This window comes from Rhamphochromis longiceps, linkage group LG19 (genome assembly GCF_057381845.1).
Source record: "Rhamphochromis longiceps isolate RC_006_pf linkage group LG19, R_longiceps_female_GT1.1, whole genome shotgun sequence".
Classification (NCBI taxonomy): domain Eukaryota; kingdom Metazoa; phylum Chordata; class Actinopteri; order Cichliformes; family Cichlidae; genus Rhamphochromis; species Rhamphochromis longiceps.
In genome coordinates, this window is record NC_140575.1 from 26,670,274 (window position 1) to 26,684,350 (window position 14,077).

Below are 14,077 nucleotides of genomic sequence, written 5' to 3' on the forward strand. Positions count from 1 at the left end.
CTGTGTTTTAATCAGTCATCTCCTATTTTCCCTCCCATGTGGAGTGTGATAATAAATAAGTAAATAAATAAAGCTGGAGCAAAAAGGGGAAAGCTGACAGGAGGCAAAGATGCCATTGGAAAAAAGGTGATGAGGCCGTATTAATGCTGGAAATAAGTTTGACTGTGTACTGAATGTGCTGGTGCTACAAAGGTATAAAATGTTGCGACACTTTATTACACACAGCTGCTCAGGTGTAAAACATACTCTTTAAACAAGACAATTTTTAGTTTAGATCCACAAATAGAGGAAAAATATAAATATAGAGTAATATTCTTACTCGTGATTGTCACGCTCAGATTATCGATCTGTAAGAAATGCTAAGCATGTCCCATGCTGCAGTGAGGTCTGCTTCACACAGACACCTTGGCTTGTTTTATGTAAATACCACACTTAAACTCTCCTGCTTTAAAGAGTTTGGGGAGTCATAAACCGTGACAGAACCCCAGGCCTTACCACTCCCTATAAAACACTGACTGTTTATGGATGCCTGTACCTGCAGCTTTCCACCAATAAACGCTTTCCTTTGTCCTTCTGGGAAGTGGACGGAGGAAAGGGAGCGAAAGGGGACTAGATTGTGTGACTTTAACCAGGAAGTGTTCCCTGTCTGTAGTTTTGGTAGATAGTTTGCCATCTGCAATAAAACTCTAAATGAGTGGAGAGGCATGTAAGTTTCTGCAAGTAAATGACATTTGAACCGTGACACTGATAGCATCTGTTTTTTGTTTTGTTCTTTTCTAACCAACTAACGCAGAGCATCTTAAGAGCTACTAAAGATTTCATCCCATTCCAAAATGGCAAGGAAACACTTGATATTGAACATCGATATTTTGAAATATGGAGCTAACCTCCAGGTCTGAAGCGGAGAGTCATAGAAATGCAAGAAATACGCATTTATCTCAGTAACCAGAAGGGGGCGACTCCTGTTTTTGCCAAAAGCCTTTGGCTTGCTTTTTCGGTTGTATAGACGTATATGGGAAAACAGCTTCCTCACACTGAGACCTCAGCGAGCACCTTCTTCATGACTTCATGGACTCACTCCCTAGTGTCGGGTCATATCGAATAGATAATGAAGTCCATTTTGTAAATTATTCATTCTGAGTCAGGAGGATTTGATTGCTTTTGTGCTTACCGCTCACTCCCGGTCTCAGCTGAGTTGAAGACACAAGTGTAGATGTACACTAGATTTTTGCCATGATTTTAATATTTCAGTTTGGAAACACGAGACTTTGTGGAAAAAACTTTGAAACAAACTCTCAGAAATGTCTTTGTTTTGGGTTTTAACTTCTTCTCTTCCTGGACAACAGGTGTGGCGGTATTGTGTGACTTGCGACACCTGTTGTCCAGGAGAATGCTGCAGTGGCTTACTGCGCTTTAATGGTGAGCATAAATAGAGACCATTGGACCAATGCGGCAGGTATACTGACACCTTTATTCAGGATATGCTCATTGGCTGCTCACTGGACAGCATACGGTTTGCCAAGATGGCAACTCAAAGCTTCATAACAGGACTACATCCAAAAGTACTGCTTATAATATCACACAACAGATATATATGCAGCTCCCATTTATCTGATTAGGAGAAAGCATCCTCATTTTTCACTGGCTGAAAAACTTGATTTTCTGTCTGCATGGAGAAAAAAACAATAATGCACTTTTGTATTTATGTGCGTTGTCCTTTCTTGTAAATGTCATCAGTGAACAGCTTCCCCTCCCCTGCGCTTCTTTCTGCTTAGAATGTAAGTGGACTCAGTGCCGTCCGCTTGGTGCCATTGTCATTGTTGAGCCAAAGTTCTTTTAATCACACCGCTGCCCTCAACCCGCCGTGATTTACTAGCTCTCCCCATCCATGAGGCCTCTGCTCCAGCCAATTGCATTAAAGAGATAAATAACCAGACCAATAAAAGTGTTGTGAGCGGGCCGAATGGGTCCTGGAAAGCTCGCCGTCCATTTGGTGCTGTAAGCAACGGTGTGGGGGGGTGCGGTATCAGAGGAGGGGTGGGGCTTTTAGTGGAAGGTTTTTTAGGGGTGATATTGTGATTGGTGGTGGAGGTGATGTCATGTCATCCATCTCAGGGAGCCACTTCATTAGGCTAATGGAAGGGCTGGACCGCTCACTGTTCGTTCCTGTGCGTGAATGTGTGTGTGTGTGTGTGTTTGTCCTTCCACTGATGGCAGCTTCCAAGGCTAAAGTGGTTATGAAGGCTAAAGTGATTTTATTAGCCAGGCACATAGCCCATCACTGTGTATGGGCATAAGTATGTGTGTGTGTGTGTCCATGTGTGTGTCTGTACAGTCATAAGGCTGTACAGGTGCTATTTTAGGTGTGAGGAGAAAATACAGAAATAAACCCACCTTATTTTTTTAATGTTTCGACTGCAGTCACATTCCTTCAGTGACTTGCAAAAAACGTGAAGTGCAGGGAGAATACTCAGCAAACTTCAGAGTAACATCAATGAAGGACTTTGATTTGTCACTGACTTAAATTTGCACGTCACTTCAAATGTTCCTCTTGTGACGAGCGAAGAGGACAAAGGGAAATGCTCTTGGAATCTGCTGCACCGCCCGACCTCCTCCCTCTGCGTCTCGCTCTTCCTCTCCTCCTCTCTCTTTCCATCGCTTTCTGTTTGTCAGTTTTTCCGCCTGAAACCCACACGGGCTGCCGTCTGGACTTCTGCTGCGTTTACAGGACGCAATTCCTCTGAGTCGAGTCCGTTTTAGCAATTTTTTTGATTTTTCAAATTCAAATTCAAATTTTATTTGTCACGTACACAGTCATACACAGTACGATATGTAGTGAAATGCTTGGACAACTGCTCGTGACCTAAAGAAAACAAAAAAGGAAAGGCTATGAATAAGATAGGAAATAAATATGAAAAATTAAAAAGGGTAAATTTAACTAAGAAGGAATAAAATATAAATTAAGGTTAAAAATGAAATAACTGTACAACACAAATTAGAATGAAGGGTAAATTTAACTGGGAAGGAATAAGATAAAATATATAAATTAAAGTTGAAAATAAAATAACTGTACAACAAAATACACAATATAGAACTATATAAGAATGTATGAAGAAATATAAATATAAATAAATATATACACAATAACAGCAGCTGTACAAGTATTAACCGGAAATGAAGAATATAGTGACCAGTGTTGTGCAAAAAAACAATGTGTGCAAAAACAATGTCCAGAAAGTCCAGTGTGTGTGTAAGAACCATATGTGTGGGTCAGTACTGTGTGGTGGTGTGATTGAGAGACCGTATCGCCTGCGGGAAGAAGCTCCTCCTCAGTCTCTCTGTGTTGGTCTTCAGGGAGCGGAATCGCTTTCCTGACCTCAGCAGAGAGAACAGTCTGTTGTTGGGATGGCTGAGGTCCTTCACGATCTTCCTGGCCTTGGTCCGGCACCGCCTGCTGTAGATTGAGTGCAGGTCAGGGAGCTCGGAGCGGATGGTGCGCTCAGCTGACCGCACAACCCTCTGTAGAGCTCGTCTGTCCTGCATGGTGCTGTTCCCGAACCAGGTTAAGATGTTTCCCGCCAGGATGCTCTCTATAGTATAGTAGTATAGTAGACAGATTGGACTCTACCCCCCCCACACTCTCCAACAAGGAAACACTCTCTGAACCAAGAACTGAAAACATTCCTGACTTGCATTGCAATTGCACACACCTGCTGCTATATATATTTTTTTAGTATTCTTTTAGCACTATTTATATTATTATATTACTATTTATTATCTTATTGTTAGGGCTGTTTTTGTTTTTGTTGTGCATCTGCACCTTATTGTTGTCAATGCCTACGCATGGGACAGTGTGAAACGTAATTTCAATTCCTTTGTATGGCAAGTACATTTGAAGAAATTGACAAATAAAAGTATTCTATTCTATTCTATTCTATTCTATGGTGCACGAGTAAAAGTTCCTGAGCACCTTGGAGGGCAGTTGGAAGTCTCTCAAGCGTCTGAGGTGGTAGAGACGCTGTCGGGCCTTTTTCACCACGGTGTTGATGTGACAGGACCATGACAGGTCCTGCGTGATGTGAACTCCGAGGTATTTGAAGCTGTCCACTCTCTCCACTGGGCACTCGTTGATGACGGGGGTCTGGTAGTTCCTCTCCTGCTTAGTGCTGAAGTCCACTATCAGCTCCTTTGTCTTACTGACGTTTAGAAGGAGGTTGTTCCTCTGGCACCAGTTCTCCAGATTCCTAATCTCCTTCAGGTAGGCCGTCTCGTTGTTATCAGAGATCAGGCCCACCACGACGGTGTCGTCAGCAAACTTGATTATGGTGATGGAGCTGGTAGTGGCCACACAGTCATATGTGTACAAAGAGTACAGCAGGGGGCTCAGAACACACCCCTGGGGGGCTCCAGTGCTGAGAGTGGTGGAGGCTGAGACATGTCCGCCCATCCTTACTGCCTGTGGTCTGCCAGTTAGGAAGTTGGAGATCCACTGACACATAGATGAGCTGAGTCCCAGATGCTCCAGCTTGGTGGTGAGTGTGGAGGGAATTATGGTGTTAAATGCAGAGCTGTAGTCTATGAAGAGCATTTTAACATAATTCCCCCTTCTAGTGTCCAAGTGAGTGAGTGCCGGGACCCGTCTTTGAATTGTTTTGTAACAACCAGGGGCTTGCTCCATCATCTGAACTGTCCTTTCCCACTGAAATATCTCTCATCTTCTTTTTTCTGTTAAATAGTTAAATAGATGTTTAATGGTTGGCCTTGATGTGGGTCTGGCGAGTCTGTTCTTTTCATGCCTTTAAAGTTGAGATGAATTCAGTTTGTTACAGAACAAATTCAGTTTAAATTGATCAAAAGCAGCAGCACCTTAGAAAACTCTTTCAGCTTCCCTTCCCTTTTGTGTCTGTGTGTGTGTATGTGGCTCTTATCCTTAGACATAAACCACGAGACATAAACATAGGATTGTATTAATCTGTTTATTCACAGTGTTTATAGACTATAATATGAGGTTAAATGTAATACTTGTGCATCCAGATTTTCACCATGGAGGTGTTAACGGAAAGGAGTAGCCACACTGTTCCCGAGCTGTGCAGTATGTTTTATTCAATAGCTTAGTAGTTCTCAAAGAAAGTAAATCTTTAAAAAAATGATCGGCTAAAGCATATGCTCTCTGCACCCATTAAGATGTGTAAATGAGAGGAAGGGAAGGCAGGTAGCCCTAGCAAGGCGCTTGTATCCCCCACATATAGACACCTGCTACCAGAGCAAAAGTGCACGAGCCAAGCTGTTTGCTATTAATATTAATTCCTCCAGTATTCTGAAAGTCATCAGCCACCCTGAATAGGAATTAAACTATTCCCTTTTGTTTGTATATTTTTTGCACCATGATTAATTTAACTTCTCTGCATGCTGAGATGTAAGGAATGCGTGGTGTTGTGACCTCCACAGATGTGTAAATGCGCGGGGACATGTTTTTAAATTGTGGGCAAACACTCCACTCCTTAAAAAGGGTGAATCCATCCATATTCTTCTGTATTTTTTTATTTAATTTATTCAATTGTAGTCTGTTTTTAATTGTTATCAGGCAATTAAACTGATATTATTTATCTTTGCTAATTATTAATGATTTCTTTAATGTCAGTTTTTCAGTAGTTTGTGTAATATTAAATATTTATAAATGTATCATAGCTGATTAGAAACAGCTATTTTATTCTGAAAATATTTATTCTTTATTCTGAAAATGATTTCTTACCAGTTTATTATTGCTTCTATTATTTTAGTATTTGAGAATGAAATTATTTTTAAAGAGATTGTTAGTATTATTCATCTATATTTAAAGTCATTATGGGGTGGCTGATAACCATGTAAAATAGCCATAAACTATATATATTCTTTGCATTAAAATTAAAATTTTAAATCAAATAAATACTTTTTTATTTTATTTATTTAGTACGTCATTTTTAAACACTGTTTATATACCTATTGTAAAGATGCTGCAGAGATTTAGATTTGTTTTTTAATTCTGCTAATATGTATCACACAAATTAAAAAAAAATAATTTGACATTGCAACCATTGTTGCACTAATCTAATGGCAAAAGCATCATAAAATGTAACATTAATAAAAATTAGCAACATTGTTATTATTTTATTTTCATAATAAAATCATTATTAACTAAACTTTAGATATGAATAATTGATTATTTATTAACAGTAGCCATTATAAAGTCTTTCTTTTATCTATATATAAGCTACGCCAAATTCCTGTGGGCTCAGACTCTATAGTACACATTCAGTTTCTCTGTGTACGTATGTTATGTGCTTACTCCTGTTTAAGTGGCCTTTGCATTTCAAAGCGCAGTGCGTGTTTGGCTTGTGTCCGGGTGTTCGCACTGCACACTGCGGTGGCCTTTAACGCCTGTCCCTGGTGCAGATCGATTTTGTGCCTAGCCAGCAGCCCGCTGCTAACCTTGAGGTAAGTTGGCGTAATGAGATCACATCTGACGGCATTGACTCACACCTGACAGCACTGACACTCAGCTCCCAGCCAGGGAGCGACACAGACGGGCAGAGTGGGAAAGGGTAGGTCCTTTGTGGTCGGCTATACTGTTAAAAGCTTTGTTTTGTTCTATAAAACCTATTGCAGTTTATGAAACCTTTCACTGGAGACGGAAGCTGGGTGAACATGTCCGTGGTCCACAATCATTTACTATAAAATCTCTGTGGAAGATGTTGAAAAGAACGGCAGGTACATTTGGCATTCTTCTTCCACGAGAAAGCCAAATTTTCAGGATCGACCTCTGTATTATTGAAGCCTGAGCCGCCGCAGCCTCTTAGAGTTCAGTACAGTTGAATTCAGAGTGTAGCTTTGCTGCTGCTCTGTGGGATTTGTCTGTAGGCGGTGCTGGGTTATGTATGACCCACTGTCTAACCAGACTCGTGGTAAAAAGCATATTTTCTGGCCCAGATTAAAACCTCAGCAAGCCAACAGGGATCACTTATGCGCCTAAAACAATGTGAAATTTGATCTAAAAAGAATTAAAACATATACTGCCCATCAGTGTAATGTACCTGCACACATATTATGGGATGGCTCTTTCCTTTAAACCTGTGATAAGCATGCTGGGGCTGATTTCGAGATGCATGTATCAAGCTAAAATTGGATACGATGAGCCTGGGATAACCATTATCTGAGTGGTGGTAATTGAAACAATAATGGACATGATAACAGATTGGCAAATAGCATTGATCCATCATCTAAGATGAGCCCTCTTTGTGCATTAAAAGCATGACTAAATGGTGCAAACTGATATTGCTCTCGGTCATGGCTAGGTCGTGTGGGCTAATTGAAAAAGAAATGAGTAAAATGAGGGTTTTGTGATGTGTGGAAGTGCGATGAGCCTCTCACCTTGCCTCGCTCGGGCTTTCAATCCCTCGCACAACCTGGGATTAGCCGAAGACACGGCATGATTTTGGCGGAAGCGTGGAATTGGAATTCAGTTTCTGTATATCCACGCACAGATGTAGTCTACTAAGCCAGTGGGACCCAGATCAATAGGAATCTAACAGTTTTAGCACCTGAGCAGCTCAGGAGCATCCTCGGCTGGTTACGTCTTAGTCTCGGCCTTGTCTACACACTCCTCCGGCGTTACTTTCCGGGCTGCAACCTGACCTTGACACGTTTTCTCATCTGCCTGCTTTGCTGCTTTGCTGATGTCCAACTTTCACAGGGTTGAAGTGGTACTCTGCTTCACCTAGCCTATAGATTGAGCACTGCTGGGCTGGGTGAACACATGGAAAATGAGATCGCTGACCTACAGCAAAGGTTAGACTTCAGTAAGCACGAGCACTCAGATGAGGGCCGGTGCAGGAGCCGGGGCTTTAATAAACTACTGCTGACCATAAGCCTATTGTTTTACGTCTCTCCTCTGGATATCTGTGCATGTGTGTGTTTGCGTGTGTGTATGTGTTTAATGTAATGCCACTGGAGCTGCAGCCCTCATTGGGGCTAGCTGTGTTAAGCTGAAATGTTATTATTGATTACACACAGAGGTTGTGATGGAAAAGCAACAGCCAGGGAATGAGCCCAGCTCCAGGTGCGTGCATGTTTATGTATATGTATGCGTGCGTGCGTGTGTGTGTGTAGGTGGATGTATATGTGAGCCACAGCTATGCTGTCCATCAGCCTAGCCTAATCCATTGTGGTGGTGGGGGGGGGGGTGGGCAATGGCACAGTGAGAGGGGAAGAACAGTATTTGAGGGTGAGGTGGTGTTTGTTGTATTTTTGAACATCCTGTGAGCCTTTCTTAGATTTTGCAAGTATATATTTTTAAGAAAGGACCCTTTTCCTACTTGCTCTCTAGCTCTTTCTGTCCTTGTCACATGTAATCACTTAAAAATGCTTATGTCATCTACACGCACATGCAGTAAACTCATAAAACTACATACAGTACTTAGAATTACACATATAAGAGCATATACAAGCCCCTTTTCACTCTGTCTTTCTGCCTTTCCTTCACAGACACCTGTGGTTACACACACACTAGCATACGTTCACTCTCTCTCACACACACACACACATCAAGTCTCACACTCTCCACCACAGTCCCTTTATGCGAGGCCTGCCTGGCACCCAACTGTGAGGCACTTTTAATTAGAGCCCTGCTGTTAAGCACAGACCTCCTCCAATGGTCCCATCCACTTCCCATCACCTCCTTCCTCCAACCCACACACCCTCCATTGCACACAGACCGCCGCTGTGCTCTCTTCACTCCTTGTCCTTTGAGACCTGAAGGCGTTAAACACTGTACCCAGAAGGCGAAGAAAATGCACGACCCCTTTCTCTAGCCCTTTTTAAGCTCAAATTCTGTAAACAGTCACATTAAACTGCGACTATATAACTATGAAAGAACAATTACAAACATTGATGGTTTTTAAAAAAATTGAATTTCATGGAATTTACTCTGTTGTGTTTGGTTTTGTTTCTGAATGAAAACGCTCTTTAGTCTGCCTGAAAAAATGGACTTCGAGTGCTATCGGGTTTGTGAGCAGGAAAGATATGCAACACATGCACTCTTGTAACACAGTCAGCTGTGCAGCAATGCTCAAAATATTCCTGGAACTCAAGCTGCTCCATCACACTCATAACCTGCATTCTTCCATTTCCCTTTTTCAGCAAGGCCAAAGCCCTTCAGAGGAAATTTAAAAAAAAAAAAAGAAGAAGAAGGAAAGAAAAACAAGTCTCTCACATTCATTGAGTCTCTTCAGCATCTGGCTGCTATGATCAAAGGGCTATTGTGTTGGGGGGTCTGTTCTCTAAGCTGCTTTCATTAGGAACCTCCATAACCAGGCGTAAGTTGATTAGAAACAAAGCAGGTGGGATGATGCTACGTTGAGCCAGCACTGGAATTTCGAGCTAAACTTCCCAAAGCCTTTGCATTGTGTGTGTCACTCAGTCCCTGGCAGCAGAGGGGAGAAGGGGATTATAACCTCACAGCATACACATAATGCACACTAACCTCAGTCAGAAATCTTTGGGCTGGGTAAGAGCGCAGCTCTGTTACAGCTTCAGAGGGAAAAATGAAGCAATAAGGAGGTCTGCTTATAACCCATTAGACCCAGTTTGCCAGCAGTAAATATGCCTCGAAAGGCCGCTGTCTGTACATTTGGAGGTAATTCGGAGAAACAGCGAGCGCTGCCTCCATCTGTGACAGCTCGTCTTCAGCTTGATGTGGGAAGACAGGTTGTTTAGGACCGTGGGGATTGAGGGATGAAGAAAGACCAGGGTGTGAGAGGAGGAGGAGGTGGAGGAGGAGGAGGAGGAAGGCTGCAGCTGTTGTTGTGTGTAGTTTAGATTTGGTCTGCTGTGGGTTGGCAGAAATCACAGCAGAGCCAGAGAGGCATCGACAGATATATAGATAGATAGATAGATAGATAGATAGATAGATAGATAATTTCACCTCTTCCTTCCAGCTTCCTCACCTCGCTTTATGTGCTAAAGGCCCCCTTTAAACCCGGGGATTTAGCATAAAAGGCAGAAACAAAGCGGCGTCTCCAAGCCACCTTGCGTTTCCTCCTCCTCCACCTTCTGTGTAGCAAATGTCGCTGCACCGAGAATCCTCCGCTGTCTGCCTCTGTATCGACCTTTCGTCTTCCTCAGAGGAACATAGAGCCGGCTCCTGCTAGGGCCCTTTTCCTTCTGTTCATGGGGTGGGAGTTTTTTTTTTATTATGATTGTTTTTAAAGATTTTTTTCCCCTCGCTCTCCCTCTGTCTCGCTCTTTGCCCAGGGTTGCAGATATTGCCAAAAGGAGAGAGGAAAGAAGAAGAAAAAAAAGCAGGGAGGGGAGAGAAGGGGAAAAAAAGCAAGAGTAGAAAGAGAAGTTATTTTGCTGAAGGACATTTGCAGAGGCTGCTTTTAACACCCTCACCCCTCCTCTCCTTCCTCACTCCTTTTCCTCCATCCCTGCTTAAACACACTTCTCCCCTTTCTGCTCTTTAAATATTGAGAATCGCTGAAAATTCTTCTGCTCTCTGCCTTTAGATGCTACTGGCCTCCCAACAGCTCACCAGGCGAGATGTGTTTGGATGGGCTGTAAGGCCCCAGATTGCACAACCTCTCTGCCCCAACTCCAGGCCCCAGGAAACTGGTCGGAGCTCCGCTGGTTCCCAAGCTGCACCTCTTCCCCAACTCCCTGTGTTCTCTGTCTGAAGGCCAAGCTCCCCCTCTGGGCTGGCTTTGGCTGCTCATTTCCACAGTAACAGGGGGCAACTCTCCACAGACTTGGCTTTGTAACCTACACCAACATGCTTTTGTGCAAACACACACACACACACGCAGCTGAAGCAGACTGCAAGTTTGTAAGAGTCACTGTACTCATTACCTCTCACTGCCCAGCTTACACACATCTCTGATTTTCTTTCACTGGCTGCATTATAGATGCTATTTAAAACTTTGCTAACTAGTAGGGTGCGGACGCCTGTGTTGTGGGCCGCTCCAAAATGAACCACTGCCTGAGTTTTGATGTGAATAAGAGCTTTTCTCGAATGATGCATTCCTCAGCGTATGCGACTATTGTAGTTGTTGTATCTCTAAAAGGAAAACAGTAAATAGCTGCTAAATAAAGCCAAAGCTGTAAAAATCTTAAGTGTATCTGGGCTAACTGTTGGTCAAAGCACAGCTGGAAACCAACCCCCCACATATCAAAAAGCGAGAGCTGCAGACTGAGATCATAGACATGTTACTGCTTAACAGTCCACTTTATGGGACTGGCTGTCTTTGTGTTTTAATGAGGAGGCCATGGACGAGTGGAAAGGAGAGGAGAAAGATGGAGGGGTGGTGAGGGTTGGTGGGGTTGTAAGGGAAGATGAGTGATTAGAAAAGACTGAGAAAGAATAAAGGATGGAGTGTTTGGAAGAGGTTATCGTGAGGTTTAGTGTCCCCTTTCTCTCTCCACGTCTAATTAGGAGTGAAAGAAGGGGTTGCCGGGTCCTCCTTTAAGTGCTGCTTTTAATTTTTCACATCACATCCTGATGATTCTCTTCTCTTCTCTTCTCAAATCTCTCTAAAGTCAAATGACCGGTTTGTTTTTCTTTGTTTTATTTTATAGCCTCCAGAAATAAAATCTACACTCTTTCTTCAGGATATGTTAGTTGAGCAGGGCCTTAAATTGGCAACAAACTTGGACGTGTGTGTGTGTGTGTGTGTGTGTGTGTGTGTGTGTGTGTGTGTGTGTGTGTGTGTGTGTGTGTGTGTGTGTGTGTGTCAGTCATTCCTCTGAAAAGTGTTTTGAGCCTCCGGTGCACTGGCATGAGATTGGCAGTTTGCTGTGTGCTGATAAAGTCAACGTGTGTGTGTGTGTGTGTGTGTGTGTGTGTGTGTGTGTGTGTGTGTGTGTGTGTGCGCGCGCGCATTTAAGTGTGCCTGCTGGTGAAAAGGAAGGAGGAAGGAGGAAGGAGGAGTGCAGCCTGGACACCTCAGGAATGTTTTCCTGATAACAAGTTCTTCCTGCGCTGTGTGCTCGGCTGTTGTAATTTTATGTGTTTTACTGCACTGTGACTGTGTGTGTGTGTGTGTGTGTGTGTGTGTGTGTGTGTGTGTGTGTGTGTGTGTGTGTGTGTGTGTGTGATAGTGGAGGGCAGGTTTCACTGCTTTTCAGTTAGCCACAAGTTTATTTTTAATCACAGTGGAGTATGCAAACATGCAGCCAAAGCGTAGCATTAAAGGAGTCCAGTTGGGTCAAAGAGATGTAGATTTTTTCATCGTGCAGTGAACGAGTTTTAATTACATACAGATGTACGTCCACAGCTGTGGAATTTATTTAAATTCAGTAAACCAAAGACTCCAGGTCAGTTACAATCCCAGTTCAGCTAATGTCATTTTGAGCATTACCTGCAAGCCTCTTTGCAACCCACTGTGTCCGACATCCCAGAATAAAGCCGTGATCCACAACTATAAACTGCAGGGGTCCTAACTGAAATGCAGAGGATCAGCTCCTTTGTGTGTTTTTGAGGATTTTTACTGTCTCAGATTTTACTCCAAATCAAAATCACACAATCACATCAGTGAAAGAAGATAACAGCACAAACACACACACACTGAGCACATTCCTACCTTTGGAGCATGACTCCAGCTCACTGCTCATGCCTCATGTGCACCGGCGCGTGCTCTGTGCAGCAGCAGAGCACACACTACCTCGTGCGTCCTCTCCGCCGCTCTCCCCTCCACAGGCCGCCTCATTAAACTTTCAGCTGAAAACTCTTTTTGCCGTTCGGTCCCTCGGCATAAGAGGAGTAAATTAAATTCAGTCTGTCCACTGGGTTTGAAGTCAGATGGAAGGATGGCATTTGCCGACTCGGTCTGCAGTCTCAAAGCAATGCGCTGTGGCCACAGGTGGTGCTTTGTGAGCCCTGACATCAGCCTCACAGTCTGAAATGACCCGGGCGCTCCTAGAATATACGCCATCTTTGTTTTGTTTCTCCTCATTCTGTCTGGTTTATGTCTTTGCTCGTCCCCTAGAAAATCTCGGAGATGGCATCGACTACGACCAGTTGGAGAAAGAGGACATTGGCAAACTGATCAACGAGACTCTCCAGATCTTTGAGCGCTACGGAGGACCGGACGCCTATATAAACATCAAATACATGATCCCCACCTATCAGTCCTGCCTGACGAACTAAGGAGAGAGGAAGGGGCTGTCAGCCATGTCCACGTCTTTAAGATTTAATTTACAGCGGCATGTTTAAAGTGCTATCAGTTTGTTGTTCTGTTCCCGTTTCTTTAGTGACTTATTTAGACAGCTGATGGAAAGTCCTCGGTGCATACTGACGTTTGTTTCAAAGCCTCTTTTAAAATGTATGAAAACATTAAAAATTCTGTTGCATCTAAGTAAATCATCCCGCAGAATCTATTTTTTTCGCCTTTCAAACACTTATGTTGCTGTTGAAGCGTTGGCCATCTTGGATTTATGTCGGCTAAAGAAGATGCCAATGTACAGCGACAAGACTTACGCTGGCGTCCACAGCTCCAGCAGCAGCTGTCTCCGAAGCACGTGTGTATTTATGATATTTCGAAATATAAATATAAAGTATTTTATATCTCCAGATCTGAAAGCCGTTATCGCTTCACCACAAAGGTTTCCTTTGAAAAGCTGATAATACTGTTTGAGATATAGAAAAGATTGGTTTCAGTAACGCAGAAACTGCGGAGGGGTTTGGGGTTGTTTTTTTTTTTCTTTTTTGTATCGTATTGTACTACTGCACTCATTCTGTCACTAACCCAGCTGGAGACGCAGCCTGTCTGAACGTGCATTTATGTTGGATATTTGAACTCAAATACCCCACAGTGATCTTAGGGAACACTTGGTGTGTATGCGGGCTTATTTGTTGGTGTTTGTGCATGACAACACGCCTGCCTCGTTGTTTATCCGGACCAGCCAGTAACTCAGTAACCAGCTCTCTGTTCTCACACTGAGTGAAGCTCCCCTCTCTCGCTCTCTATCCTCTGCTGTAAACTTCTTCACAGACGCAGCAGAAGTTTTAGCAGCCATATTTCAGCACGCACATGCACATACACTCACT

The 14,077-nt window shown here is 43.2% G+C and overlaps 1 protein-coding gene across 2 annotated transcripts in view; it reads left to right on the forward strand.

Annotated features, from left to right (window-relative positions):
- Positions 1–13,403, forward strand: part of pacrg (PARK2 co-regulated) — a 150,971-nt gene extending 137,568 nt beyond the window's left edge. The window contains exon 5 of one of the 2 annotated variants that reach the window (XM_085391872.1): positions 10,542–13,010. In XM_085391872.1, the coding sequence (XP_085247998.1) occupies positions 10,542–10,759 (218 nt within the window). In that variant the 3' untranslated portion in view covers positions 10,760–13,010. The other variant, XM_085391873.1, reaches the window with a different exon arrangement.
- Positions 13,404–14,077: the final 674 nt, after the last annotated feature.